The sequence below is a fragment of the Lemur catta genome, chromosome 5, assembly GCF_020740605.2.
Source record: "Lemur catta isolate mLemCat1 chromosome 5, mLemCat1.pri, whole genome shotgun sequence".
NCBI classification, from domain to species: domain Eukaryota; kingdom Metazoa; phylum Chordata; class Mammalia; order Primates; family Lemuridae; genus Lemur; species Lemur catta.
Window position 1 is genome coordinate 7,646,348 of NC_059132.1, and position 14,692 is coordinate 7,661,039.

The window sequence follows — 14,692 nt, forward strand, 5'->3', positions numbered from 1 at the left end:
TTCTTTAGTTGGACCCTAAGGGTCCTCTCCTCCACCCGCGGAGCCTGGATACGCCCACCTCCTCAAGCCTCGGGGCCTGGGGAAGCCTCTTCCTCCTTCTCGGCACCACGGTGTCTGCAAGGTCCCCTTGTCCACCGAAGCAGCTCTGGCCCCGCTTCTCAGCGGTCCTGCTTCTAAGCGGCTCCGCTTCGCCACCAGCCACCCCAGCTTCTGCGTGGGCGCGGCAAAGGACGTCTCTCCCACGGACATATGGGCCCATATCCCCATGCCCTTGTCGCAATTCACCTCCCCACCGGCCCACACCGCCCACTTCCTCTCGCTGAGCGCCGTCTTTCCGGTCAGGCTCCTTTGTAATTGGCTGGCTGAGGGCTTCCGTGGGGACTCGGCCACTCGGGGCTCCGCAGCGGCCACTCTAGCCGCTGTCGCGTGGCTTGGCCTCGCTCTTGCGGCTGCAAGTTCTCCATGGTGCCAGCAACGACATGTGGCGCCTCCCGGGACTGCTGGGCCGAGGTAAGGGGCGTCCGAGCGGCGATCGTCCTGGGGCCGCTGAGACGGAAGTGGAGGTGGGAACGGGCGGGAGGAAACAGGCAAAGCAACAGCGAGCGGCGTTAGCGCTGAGGGGCGGGGCCTTGAGGGGGCGGGGCCAAGAGGTCAGGGACGGGCGGAATTTGAGCTGTGGTTGGGGCTGGGGAGAAGAGGGTGGAGCTTAGAGTCAAGGATATGGGTGGGGCTGTTGGAAGGGGAGGAGTCAAATAGCAGGAGATGGTGGGCGGAGCAAATGAAAGACGACTGGAAGCGAATGGAGTAGGCGGAGCCAGTGTAGAGGGGAGGAGTTTAGAGACAGCGCCCCAAACATTGGGCGAGAGTGTGTTTAAGTGTCTGGTCATCTTAGAACAATGGTTGGCAGCTGTAGGAGGGCATCAGAATCACATGGGAGCTTTTTCAAAATGTAGACACTCTTCCCTGAGAAATTCTGGTGGGGCTCTGTCCCAGGTCAGAGGTAAGATAGTTGGGGCAGCCTTTGCCTCAGTCCTGTTCCTGGTGAAGTAACTGATCCTTGTTGCTCCGCACAGCTCTTCCCCGTCTGCTGGGACCCAGCCTCCGGGGGGTGACCGCCAAGTCCACCAGCCCCGATGGGCCTCAGGCTACCTCCTCCACCCTGCTGGTCCCTGTGCCCAACCTTGACAGGTGAGCCACTGCCATTCTGTCATCCATCTCTTCCCTTGGCCTCCCTCTGCCTTTATTTTGGACAGAACTTGACAGTTCTTATTGCATCGTCTAGGTCCGGCCCCCAGGGCCCAGGCAGGAACAGTGGTCCAAGGTCTCATGGATGGAAAGATGCCTTCCAATGGAAGTCTGCCCATGTCTCCCCAAACACCCTGTGGGATGCCATATCATGGGTAAGGCTTCCCCAGCCCTGTCCTTGACCTTCAGTGTGGATGAGAATGATCCTGCATGGAAGTATAGTGTAACGTAGAGACAAGAGCTAGGGCATCGTCGTGTCCACACAATGAATGACCCATAGCATTAGAGCAGATTTAGGGAGATACTGCTGTTCTCCCTCCCACCCCTCCCCCAACCATGTGTTTATTCCTCATGTCATTTGGTAAACATTTATTTAACACCTCCTCTGAGCCACACATTTTTGCTAGGCCTTAGGAACATAGCAGAGAACAAGGTAGATATATTCTTGCCTTCATGAAGCTTATAATAAATAATAATAAATAGCATTGTTTATTAATATAAAGTATTATACATGCATTATCTTGTTTGATCTTTACAAAAATCTTGCTAACGAAATATGATCTTCATTATATAGATGAGGAAACTCAGGCTCTAAAATGTTAGGTTACATGCTTAAAGTCACACAGCTATTAAGTGGGGGAGCCGGATTTAACTCTACAGTTCATGCTTTACTGCTTCACTGTTGCACCTAGTATGGCTTGTCAAAGTGCCTAGTACAGAGCTTTGCCCATAATATTTGCTCAATAAATATTTGTTGAATCCGGTCTATAAGGTCAGATCCTTAGTGGTGAACACTAGATCTGATCGGGCAGAATCTTTGCCTTTCAGGCAAAGGTCTTGGTAAAAGTTCCGCTTATAAGGTATTCTGAAAGAAGTTGGCACACATATCACTCTCATGTCTGTCACATCTCATCCCTGCTGCTTTCCTGCTGTGTACTTTGGGCAAGTGACTTGACCTCTCTGGGACTCAGTTTTCTCATCTGTAAATTGATGTCATTAGCAGAGCTAAGCCTGGGATGTCTCCATGACAGGGACACTTCTCCCTGGGAGATGTGCACCAGGGGCATAGCATGCTGGAGAGGGATGTGTTTTCCCATTTTGCCAAAGAAGATCTGTGCCCTAGGGCAGTCCCACAGTGAGTCCTTTGTGGAGCTGGACCTGATTCCAGAGGTCCTGATGCTATCCCTGCGCTCTGTCACTGCTGCTTGTAAGAAAGGGTCTGCACACAAGCTGTCCCCAATGCAATGGGTACTTTTTGTTCTTTACAGTGCCGGTACCTTCTCTTCTGACCTTAGCTCACACATCACCCCCAGAGACAGGCTTTCCCTGACTTCTTGTCCTGTCAGTCCTCCCTCTCAGGCTCTATGTAACCCCCTGATTTGTCTCTTCTTGGCAGTTACCATAATTGATAGTTGTTGTGTTTATTTCTCTGTGTACTTGGATTTTGACTTTCTCTCTCAAGGCAAGATATAAACTTCCTGAGGGCAGAGACTATGTCTATCTTATTTGCCACTGTATGCAGTGCCTTCCTGAGCACAGCACAGGTGGAGACAGGGAAAGCCAAGCAGTCACTGGGATAAGAGCTAGCTCAGGTCGTCTGCAGACCTGACAGAGCAGAAACACCCTCACTAAGCTCACACCTGTAGATGTGTGTGTGGTGGGTGGCTTGGTTGGGGCAAGGGGACAGGCTGTGCCAGACTGGAGAGTGGGCCTGATGCGGAGCTCTGACTTGTTGCTGCATTTGCTGCTAAGTCCCAACCTACCACGTTATCTTTTTGCCTGCTTAGACTTTGTTTATTCAGTCAGTCACTCATGCATTTATTCAGCATGTGTTTATTCAGTCCCTACTATATCTTAGCACTGTACTGGGAACCAGGGATACATTGGTGACCAAAACATACATGGTTCCTGCCCTCATCATGTTTAGAGACTAACAGGAAAGACAAACCTTAGATGAATAATTGCAGAGATGATGATGTAAGTACCAGTGGCATCAGGGCTCCGGAAGAGAAGTTTGGGTGCTGTGAGAGTACACAGTGGGGGAGCTGCCCCAGCCCGGCTTCCCGAGGACGGTTGAGCTGAAGGCCAGGTCTGAAGGAGTTGACCGGTGGAGCACTGTGTCACTAATGCGCTGTCTTTCCCAGGGCACTCTGGCTGTGCTGGCCCTGCAGCTGGCAAGGCAGATCCACTTCCAGGCATCCCTGCCAGCAGGACCTCGGCGAGTGGAACACTGCTCTTGGCACAGTCCCCTGGACCGTTTCCTGTCATTTCCCTTGTGGCAGCCGCGCTCCTGTGAGTTCTCAGTCCTGGGGACAGGAGGGCTGGGCTGGGCATTTCTTTGGGCCAGGAAGCATCTCTGGACACACCTCAGGAAAAGAACCATCAGCAGCTCCTTGCCTTTCCTATCTGAAGTCAGAGGAAGGGGATGGGGGGAAGTTCTGTCCACCCAGGGTGGGAGCCACACCTGCTCCTCAGTGTCTTTCCATGTCCTCCCATCACCGCCCATGGAGGGAGCCCCACAAGTCCAGACTACTTAGATCCTGGGTGTGGCTTCCTGTCCAGCTGTCAGCCAGTTAGGTCATTCAGTCATTCATCAACAAATGAATCTTTATTGAGTACCTATCATATGCCACAATACAGAGGCAATACAGCCTAGCAGTTGAGGATCTGGAGTCAGATGGTGAGGGCTGAAGCCCCAGAACTGCTGCATATTAGTCTTGTGTCTCTGGACAAGTCAGTTTTAACTTCCCTGTACCTCAATGTCTTCGTCTATAAAATGGTGTAATAAAACCCACCCCATAGGTTTCTTGGAAGGACTAAGTTAATATGTGTCAAGGACTTAGAACAGTGCCTGGCACATAGTAAGTGCTCAGTAATTACTAGTTTAAGTATTAGTTCTTGTTTTTACTATGATGATAATAATCATTATTGATATCACCATCAAAGAAAATGCTAGTTACTGGGCTACAACAGTGAGTAAGGTAGATGCCTCCCTGCTACTGGAAGAATTCAAGTGAAGGAGTGATTGATGCTTAGGGTAGGAGATTAGCATAAATACAGGTCCCTCTAGACCCCTGTGGAGGGAAACCAGTGAAGGAAATAGAGGAGGAGGAACGTGAAGGAAGTGTCACAGGAGTTTCAAACTTCTTCCTAGGCCCTCTCAAACTGGAGGGAGGACTCAGTCAAGCCCGAGCAGGCTGCACTGATCCCCTTCTGACCTGACTACTCTTGCCGGTTCTTCACAGCACTGCGGCGGCACATTCTCCCCAGCCCTGACGGCCCAGCTCCCAGGCACGCTGGCCACAGGGAACCCAGGCTGGGCCAGGAAGAACCCTCAGCCCAGCCCAAGAGCTTCTCCTCACATAGCTCCTTGAGAGCAGCTGGTCCTCAGGACCCCTTTGAGGAAGGTATGTCCCCACCTTGCAGAATTGGCAGACGGCAGGGGGTCCTGGCGGGGAGGTGTGCAGATGGACGTTGGCTGCTGCATATTCCCAGATAAGGGAATTGTCGTTCCTGTGAGGTCCCATGCCTTCTGGGATGGCTCATAGTATTTTGGTTCTTGGCAAGGGTGCCGGATGGAGAGCCTGGGTAGCCTGGGAGAGGAGGAGAAAAGAAGTAACACCTTTCTCCTTTGTCCTGGCTGGGTGTTGGCCCTTCCTTTGCAGATCCCAGTGATTTGGGCTTCTTGCACGCCAGCAGTAGCTTCGAGTCCAAGGCAAAACCAGTCCAGCCTCAGCCCACTAGTGGAAAGAAGGTATTATCCAGAGTTGGCCATCCGGAACCCTGTAACATTCCCTTGGGCAGGTGGCAATCCCAGGGAACCATCCCTTGATGAGTCTTTGTATTCCTTCCCCAGGAACAAGATAGATCAAAAACTCTTTCCCTCGAGGAGGCCGTGACTTCCATTCAGCAGCTCTTCCAGCTCAGTGTTTCCATCGCTTTCAACTTCCTGGGTAACTGAATGGATCCTGCCTCAAGGCAGGAGGATGGAAAATTGGAAGGGGTATAGGTGGGTCAAATACAGTCAGAGTAGGGAGTGGTTTAAACAAAACAGATTTTATTTTCTCCCAGGTAGGTAGACCAAATCTGGCATGGTGGCTCAGTGGTGTCAGGGACCCATTCTTATTCAAGTGTGTCCTGCCATTCTTGGAACTGCCTCCCACCTTGAGCTCCAGTTTGGCTGTTCCAGCTCCTGCCCTCATATCCGTATTGTAGCCAGCTGGAAGGAAGAAGGTGGGGAGGCCAAAGGACCTCTCCTTTAGGGACTTTAAGGACATGACCTAGAAGTTACACAGATCTTTGTCCTGAATATAGGCTTGTGGCCACACCCAGTCATAGAGAGGGCTGGAAATGTCATCTTTATCTGAATAACCATGTGCTTACCTAAAAATTCTGTTACTATGTAAGGAGGAGGAAATAAATCTCGGAGGACACCTGGCATTGGCTGTCACAGGTAGGAAAGATCAGGCTCCTGCAGTTTAGAGCAGGCCCTCGAGTGGGTGAATAGGAACCTCTTGCCCACATCTGAAGACTCCCGATGCCCCTCCATCATTTATTCTGGTCTCCGTAGTGACTTGGCTCAAGTTTCAGGGCTTCTAATGTGGAGACTCAAACTCCAGGAAGCATCTTTTGGAGTCTAGTGGGTAGATGGGTGAAAGGCTGGGATTCATTCAGAACACATTGATTGAGCATTTACCTTTTGCTAGGCCCTGTTTTAGGTGCTAGAGATACAGTGATTCACAAGACAAAGTTCTTACTCTCAGGGAGCTGACACGTGAGTTGAAGGAGAGAAAAACAATACATTGGCAAACCAATAAAAAGAATTTCAGGTGGTGATATATGTTATGAAGAAAATGAAACAAGGGGATGTGTTAGTGATTTGGGCCAGGAGCAACTCTTGATTTGGAAGTCTTCACTGAAGGGAAGACCCTTGAGCTAAGACTTGACTGACAAAACAAGCCACTCTTGTTTCCATCTGGAGAAAGAGCATTCCAAGTGGAGGGAACAGCAGTGCAAAGGTCCTGTGGCAGGGTTGAATTTTGATTGTGAAAGGTGAAAGGAAAAAACGAAAGGTGAATGTGGCTGGAGCTTAGAGATCTCAGGAAGAGTGGAAGGAGATGAAGACAGAGAAGCAGGCCAATTCAGATGAGGCCTACTGAGCCAAGGTAAAGAGTATGGATTTTCTAGGTGAGACAGGAAAGCATTGGAGGGTTTTAAGCAGGAGCAGGAAGATGGGCAGTAACATGGTCTGATTTACTTTTCCAAAGATCTGTCTGGCTTGTAGGGATGCCAGAGGGGAGCAGGAGACCAGGTAGTAGGAGATATTACTGAGAGCTAAACAAAACAGGATGGAGGTGTGGTCTAAACTAGAGGAAAGAGGAGACTGAGAAGAAGAGCTGGATTAGGGTATATCAATGGAGCCAGGTGGGGAATGGGGACAGGGTGGGATCCTTTGCCCTCTTGACTCTTCTCCTCAAGGACAGAGGGGTCTGTCAACCCTGGACAGTAAGTTTTCAGGCAGCAGGGAGGCAGCTTTATGTAATTCCCTGGTGGCTGAATGGAACCTGGCTTCTACTTCATTAGCTTTTTGTGATTTTGATGGGCCGACAGTCTCTTCTCAGAATTTTCTTACCCATTCCTTCATTCACATATTCATTTATTCAGCAAGTGCTAAGCACTGTGGCAGAACACAAAGGGAGCATGAGCCATAATCATATTTTGCATTTGTATAGAGCTTTCATCCCATGCAAAGTTATTTCTTCTACATTCTTTTTCTGTTTCTGCCTCCAGGATTTTGCAGTCTAATTGAGGAGACAGGACTTGTACTCTTGAAACAATTTAGTTCATAGAAAAAGGCTCGGTATATTAAGTAAGTGCCAAAAAAGTAAAGCCTGAGTGTGGTCTGAAGTTCCTAGAGCAGAAACAGGGTGGGAGGCCCGAGGAGGAGGCAGAAAGAGAGACCCCAGGCAGGAGAGCCAGTTTGAGCAAAGGCATAGAGTTGAGAATTGGCTGTGCCCTGCTCCTTTCCTGTTTCCTTTTTGTTTGGACAATGGAGAGAGCTTGGGCTTTGGAGTTGGACGTACCTACGTTTAGATCTCGGCTGTCTTATATCACCGCTCCCAGTTTCCTCGTAAAACAGAATTAGTGGTATCACTTGCATCAGTTAGGTTTTGCTGGTTACAAACAACCTAAACGCACTCTGGCTAACTTAAGCACAGAAGGACTCTATTGGGATTTATTGACCTGCCGAGCCTCTGAAAGGACAGGAATCAGGGAAGCTCCAGAGACCCAGTGGGCAGCATCTGACAAACAGTATCTTCAGACTGTTGCTATCAGAATAAACCCACAAGGACTGTTTTCTCTCCTTGTCCCAACAAGATCAAGGTTCAGATTCCTGAGAGTCTCCTTGGTTGGGAAGAGTGGGGACACATTGATTGACAGCACTGGGGGAGGGGTTGTTCCCTAAGGCAAATCGGGAAGCTCTTACCGAGAGGTGGAGGAATGTTTATAGGAGGGCAGAACCCACTAACGCAGATGGCAAACCAGTGAAATATGCAGAGGATAGGAATATACGCAAAGTGTCTAGCACAAAAAAAGAAGGAAGGGTCGGGTTAGGTGGCTCACGCCTGTAATCCTAGCACTCTGAGAGGCTGGGACGGGAGGATTGCTTGAGGTCAGGAGTTCCAGACCAGCCTGAGCAAGAGCCAGACCCCATCTCTGCTAAAAATAGAAAAAACTAGCTGGCCACGGTGGCACACGCCTGTAGTTCCAGCTACTGGGGAGGCTGAGGCAGGAGGATCGCTTGAGCCCAGGAGTTTGAGCTAGGCTGATGCCACAGCACTCTAGCAAGACTCTGTCTCAAAAAAAAGGAAGGAAGGAGTCTGGGATCAGATGATGAACCTATAGGTGTCTGGCTGAGAAGTGGGGAAGTTCACAGAGAAAGCTGTGAGTGTTTGTGCCCTGTGCTTTCTTACAGGGACAGAGAACATGAGGAATGGGGACGACATGACAGGCTTTTCTTACTTCAAGAAAGCTGCAGACCGTGGCTACAGCAAAGCACAGTACAACACGGGTTTGTGTCATGAACATGGCAGAGGCACCCCCAGGGACATTAGCAAGGTACTGCATGTCATCTCCTGCCCCCCCTCCCCCGGCCTATACCCTGTACCAGGCTGCCCAGAGTGATCTCTAAAAATGAGTAGTGGGCAGAGATGGGGGAAAGTTCAGCTTCTCTCCCCCACTTGGTTCCAGCCCAGCTTCCAGGGAAAAATGAGGAAGAAACTCTAGCTTCTGGGAATTTAGACTGAAAACTCAAGGAGGGCAGGGATTTTGCCTTTCTTTGCGATTATATCATCAGAGGCTAGAACAGCACTATGGTGAATGGATTAATTCATTTTTAAAAAGTAGGATAAGTACACAAAGAGGTTATATATAAGAATATATGTCTTAGAGTTGTATGTGAAGGCAAAAAAAGGGAAAGCAACTTAAAGTTCCTTCAGTAGAAAACTGGTTATGGTTGGGCAGAGTGGTTCACTCCTGTAATCCCAGCACTTTGGGAGGCTGAGGTAGGAGGATCACTTAAGGCCAGGAGTTCAAGACTAGCCTGGACAACATAGTGAGACCTATCTCTACAAAAAAATAAAAAAGTTAATGGGGCATGGTGATGCACCCCTGTAGTTCCAGCTACTCGGGAGGCTGAGACAGGAGGATTGCTTGAGCCTAGGAGTTTGAGGTTACAGTGACCTATGATTGGGCCACTGCATACCAGCCTAGGTGAGACCCTGTCTCTAAAAAAAGGAAAATTGGTTAATTACATCTGTATTTGTATTTGGGCCTTAAAAATGATGTGCTAGATCTATATTGGCAAGGAAAGACATTCATCGTGTATTGCTAAGTAAAAAAATAGGTTGCAAAATAGTATAGTACGATCCAGTTCTCTCTCTCTCTATATATACACACTTAAATATGTGTGCGAATATATATATAATGTATATGCGTGTGTATATAACACATATATATGTGGGAAGAAATTTGCAAAGCTGTATACTAAAATTTTAACAGAGAATGATCCTTAGGAGGCAGGATTTCTTGGGATTTTATGTTTCTATTTTTGTTTTATATTTTTAAATTTTGGCTTGTCTGAATTTTCTGACTAATCTATAATGCTTATGTATTATTTAATTAAAACAATATTTTCAAATTTCACGCAAAGAAGAAAGTACTTAGAGTTGCCAGCTGACAGGGTGTCTCTCCCTTTGCCCCAGGCGGTCCTTTATTACCAACTGGCTGCCAGCCAGGGCCACAGCCTGGCTCAGTACCGCTGTGCCAGGTGCCTGCTGCGAGACCCAGCCTCCTCTTGGGGCCCTGAGCAGCACAGGGCAGTGTCCATGCTGAGGCAGGCTGCAGACTCGGGCTTGAGAGAGGTGAGTGCCATTGGCAGGGTCCATCTGAGGTCCCTGGGACATGTAGAGCCTGAAAGTGACCAAGGTACCTTTTTTCCTTCCTCCTTGACCAAAGGCCCAGGCTTTCCTCGGAGTGCTTTTCACCAAGGAGCCGTACCTGGACGAGCAGAGAGCTGTGAAGTATCTTTGGCTTGCAGCCAGCAACGGGGTATGAGACCTCTGGTATCCACGCATGTTGGGGACTGAGTCTGATAAGAGAAGAGATTTTGGAACTGGTACTGAGTTCTGTGCTTAGAAGATCATTTGACAGGAGCATTGGGCTGGCTTCAAGCCTTAGCTCTTGCTGACCTACTGCGTGCCCTTGGGCAGGCCCGGTGGTGTGCTGGAGCTGCCTTGCACCAGCTGTGAGAGCTCTTGGTAGCTTAGAATCCTCTGTGGTGGGAGTATTCGTACCACAGAATTGCTAAATGCTACAAAGCAGAGCTTTTGCCCTCTTGGAGAGCCAGTTGTTAAACATTCACCAGCACACTACTGGGCCCAGGCATTTCTTGATTCAAACCTGTTTTCTTGCCTTTAAAGTCGGCATAATAATGCCTTCCTTACCCGTCCACTACTTCACAGCACTGTCGTGAGGATCAAAACCTAGGTAGATAACAGGTGTGAGAACACTCTGTAAGCCGTACACGTGAGAAGTGCATCATTACGAGTGGCGGAAGCTCAGTGTCTCGTCAGAAGACACACGAGGTGGAGACACTGAGCAGTTGGGGCAGTGGGGGTGTCTCGTCCATGAACTGGGGGCATTGGCATTCAGGCTGTGCGACCCAGAGTTTGTTCCGTGGAGCATTCGTTCCACAGGACATTTACAAATAATATGAAGGAAAAAATGGTTAATTGGATTTGGGAAATACTGAGTTAAACCGTTATCTTTAATGCAGGAAATCTCAGCTTTATGTCGCTGCGAATCACTGGGAAGGCAATCTGTGGTTTGCTGTGTTCCTCAAGTGTTTGTGACCAGCATATTTTTTGAGCTGCCTCTTGAAGGACCCGGAGTCCTGGATTAAAGCAAGCAATATGCACGTACTGTAATTTCCCTACACAGTAGCTACTGCTTCCTTTGTTTTTTCGGCCAAACGTATAGCTTCATTGAACTCTTGGGCATGAGAATACTTTTTCTCCTCCATTCTGTGTTGCCCAAAATATCTGTAGTAGCTGTCAGATGGGGACTGAAGTCCCCAATCAGTACTGGCCTCTGTGCCCGCCTTTCCTTGTAATAGCCCTACACAGCTTCCTCAGGCTGGGCGGTCCTGCGTGTCTCTCTGCTGGACAAGCCCGGGGGCACCCTGGCTGCTTTAATCAGACCGGCATGCTAAAAGGGGAATGCACAAAGGGATGTCTGTCACCTGTTATGTGACAGTGTGCTGGGACACAGACCTCACACTTACCTACCCCACAGGGAATGGTGTCTTCCTGGGCGTCGCAGGCCTGGGTGTGTCGTAACCTGGCCTGTAGCCTGTAGACATGAGTCCGTCATCTTTATTGGCGAGACCTTGGCCTGCGTGTTCCAGAAGTGAGGGCTCAGCCTCTCCAGAAATTTGACTGTGAAGGGTAGGAAAGAAATGAGACCATGGTTGGGAGTCAGCAGTGTTTTGTTTTTTTAAGTTAAGAGAGTGACTATGATGAAGTGTTCTAGTAGACCGGGAGAGATTGCTGATGGGGGCGACTGCAGGGGAAGATAATAACAGCACTAGTCTAGGCACTTTTTATATAGTAACTCATTTAATCCTTACAACAACCTAATACAGTAGGTGCTATTATTGTCCCCAGTTTATTGGCGAGGAAACTGAGGCACTGAGCCATACAGTAACATGCCTGAGGTCACACAGCTGGTAAGTGGGGGGCCGCGATTGGAACCCAGGCAGTCTGGCCGAACAGCCGGGCGCCCAGCCCCTGCGGGATCCTGCCTCTCAAAAAAGCATAGTTCTCAGTGAGAGGAGAGAACCCAGAGCTGTGGGCAAAGGGCTTAGCCTTTTGAAGGACGAGAAACACGTTCTCTGTGATTTATGCTTTGCAACCGCTCAGGCAGAGCTTCAGGAAGGCGTGCAGGGCCCTGGAGAAGCCGACCCTCCAGCCTGCCTACTTGCTCTGTCAGGACAGTAGGAGCCTGCCTCCGGGAGTCCCCTGGGGGCTGTTTCCTGTAGCCTTCACTTCTGCATACTTGCAGCCAGCCTCAGCGAGAGAACCTTCCATACTGCTGTGGCTGGAGTCTCCCGGGTGGAGGGTCCCGTCTCCTCTGGGCAAGCTCTGGGCCTCTGGGGGCTCATCACCGGGATCCCTCGGTGTCGGGGGCGGGCCGGGGCTGGGCCTCGACCCTGCACGGATAAGCCCTAGCGTGCTCCTGCGTCAGCGTCCCGGGTCCTCAGTTCTGCATGTGTGTATCTGTCTGTCCATTTTCTTCTCCCTTAGGACTCACAGAGCAGGTACCACTTGGGAATTTGCTATGAGAAAGGCCTTGGCGTGCAGAGGAATCTGAGAGAGGCCTTGCGGTGTTACCGGCAGGCGGCGGCTCTGGGAAACGGGCCCGCCCAGGAGAGGGTTCGGACTCTCTTTTCCACGGAGGCAGCAGGTACAGACGCAAGTCGGAGCCAACAGGGTCCCGCCCCTAAGCTCAGTACCCCGTGACAGAGAAGGTGGTGGCAGTAGCCCCTGGTCTCCTTGTCTTTTCTGACCCCAGTGGTGGTTAAGAGCACAGCTTTTAGAGTCAGAGAAACTTGAGTTTTAGCTCCAGCTGTCAACTGAACGTGGACTCCATGGCTTTGAGCCTCAGTTTCTTTACCTCTAAAAGTAAGAGTAACCTGACTCATTAGGTTGTTGTGAGGGTTAAATGAGATGCTGTAAAGGGCTTAGCACAGCCTGACACACAGTAGGTATTGAATAAATGCTGGCAGCTCTGACGATGTTTTTAGGAGAGAGAATGTCCTGAGGCTGTCTGGATTCCCCTGCTGGCCGCTCTGAGAGCCACTGGGGTTGGCCTGAGTTAACAAGGCCAGAGGGAACCAAGCCCTTGAAGGAGTTCTTGCTCCAAAGTAGAAGTTCAAGAATATAGCATGAGTTAAGAGTTGCTCTCACCTCCTCTTGTAGCCCTGGGGTCCAGCGTCCTGGCAGTTAAAGGATTGAAGTCGTTCTCCAGCCCCTCCCTCTGCAGCCTGAATACCCTGCTGTCAGGAACCTCCCGCCTCCCACACGCCTCAAGCACAGGGAACCTTGGCCTCGTCTTCAGAAGTGGACATCTCGGAGCCAACCCTGGAGTCCCCAGCAGCGCTATGCCCCCACACCCCTGCCCCTTGGAAAGGAGTCTCGTAAGGCTGGGTTTCGGCTAAGGTGAGATAAAACACAGTTGGTGGTACCTCTTAGGAACCTGGACGGCCAAGAGGTTGGATGACAAAAATAGAGTGTCGGTTTCCCTTTCTAGTGGGAGCACAGGTTCCCAGGCAATTTCAAGTGCATAGCTAATAAATGACTTTGACCTTTTCCCCCACTCAGTAGCCTCACAGATAAGCCTTGGATACCTTCACAGTCCTTTCTGGTCTGTTCACCAGAAGGATTCATCCGATGACCTGAGAAAAACTCTACTGAAGAGTTCAGAGACCCTGGTCCCCACCTTAGCCTTTGTCTTTGAGCAAATCACTTACCTTCGCCCTCCCCATGCCTCAGTTTCCTCACACTTAAGCTATACCATTGTTTGCCAGTGTCTGATGTGTATGCCTGTCTGATGGTTCACAAGAGGATTTTAGGTGGTATTCAAATTAATATTTTTTATTTTAATAGTTGTATATTTAGTATATAGTATGAAAATATGACTAGCATATTGACCTATAGTTTTGCAGATGTTATGTCTAGGATAAAGTTAACTTTAACAAAAAAATAGTGGGCCAGGCACAGTGGCTCATGCCTGTAATCCTAGTACTTTGGGAGGCTGAAGTGGAAGGATCGCTTGAGGCCAGGAGTTTGAGACCAGCCCAAGCAATATAGTGAGACCCCGTGTCTACAAAAAATTAAAAAAAATTAAAAATATGGTGGACATGGTGGCACCCGCCTGTAGTCTCAGCTACTCAGGAGGCTGAGAGGTGGGAGGATCGCTTGAGCCTGGGAGTTTGAGGTTGCAGTGAGCTATAATGATGCCACTGTACTCTAGACTGGGCAACAGAGCAAGACCCTGTTTCAAAAAAAAAAAAAGTGAATCAATTTAAAGAAACAGCAAAAAGGGAGAGGTGTCAAAAATCATGGCGTGGTTCCATGAATGGCTGACACTTGGGAAACACTGAACGCATTGTCCCCAGCAGTAGCTCCAGCATTCGCCTTTGTTCATCCCCGTGGATTCAGGATCGTTTTCATTTCGCCTTTGATTTGAAAGGAAGGAATTTCTTGCCTAAAGCCCTGGATGTATCTGCTTGACTTTTTCAGAACTCACTTGAGCCCTAAAGATGGAGACTGGGGGTTCTGAGAGAGTTCACAACTTGAGTCCCAAAGAAGAGGCCAGTTATCCAGCCACCTTCCCAAAAACCTTAAGCACCTCCCCCAGCACAGTAAAGAAGAGGAAAGTGTGTGAAGACCCAGGTTCTGGCTCTGCAACTTGCCTGGCCATGTCACCTTGACTTGTTACATTGTTTCCTCAGTTGCAGACCGGGGCAGGGGTGTCGCCCTCCTCCCGTGCAGCATGAATGCCAGGGCTTTCGCTGCAGAAAGGACCTTGGTGCTCACTAGGCCTGGGGAGGCAGAGTGACCGATGCCGATGCCGGGGGCTGCATGGCCTAGAGTCGCCAGGCAGGGTGAGGGACGGGCCTCCTGACTCCTGGCCCGTGTTTCTTTTCCACCAGTTCACACTGTAATTGTATGTGAAAGGTTATCATCCTACTGATGTGAGGGAGCAAGTGGAGACTGAGCCACTGGTAGGCTTGGAGCAGGGGAGTATAGATTTTGAGGTCCTCTTTTGGGAAAGGTATGCCAGAAATGTCTGTGTGTTTAATAAAAGATATTGGATTATCTTA

General features: G+C 49.7%; 1 protein-coding gene across 2 annotated transcripts; it reads left to right on the forward strand.

The window, feature by feature from the left end:
• Positions 1–322: 322 nt before the first annotated feature.
• On the forward strand, positions 323–14,692 carry DELE1 (DAP3 binding cell death enhancer 1). 2 transcript variants are annotated; one of them, XM_045551083.1, is made up of 13 exons: positions 323–510; positions 1,074–1,188; positions 1,283–1,400; positions 3,390–3,537; positions 4,491–4,652; positions 4,911–4,999; positions 5,102–5,198; positions 8,222–8,364; positions 9,510–9,668; positions 9,763–9,855; positions 12,111–12,270; positions 12,786–13,025; positions 14,109–14,692. In XM_045551083.1, the coding sequence occupies exons 1-12, from the start codon at positions 480–482 to the stop codon at positions 13,022–13,024; spliced, it is 1,554 nt and encodes a 517-aa protein (XP_045407039.1). In that variant the 5' UTR covers positions 323–479; the 3' UTR covers position 13,025; positions 14,109–14,692. The 2 variants fall into 2 exon arrangements, with proteins under 2 accessions (XP_045407039.1, XP_045407040.1); XM_045551084.1 differs by lacking the exons at positions 12,111–12,270; positions 12,786–13,025; positions 14,109–14,692 and adding an exon at positions 10,583–12,104 and having other exon boundaries at positions 366–510.

Bases quoted from the DNA above. Each gene is read 5' to 3' on its own strand.
- DELE1 (XM_045551083.1), top strand. From the start codon at position 480: ATGTGGCGCCTCCCGGGACTGCTGGGCCGAG. The intron at 4,653-4,910 runs GTATGTCCCCAC...CTTCCTTTGCAG, and splicing joins TCAGGACCCCTTTGAGGAAG to ATCCCAGTGATTTGGGCTTC. The intron at 9,856-12,110 runs GTATGAGACCTC...CTTCTCCCTTAG, and splicing joins GGCTTGCAGCCAGCAACGGG to GACTCACAGAGCAGGTACCA.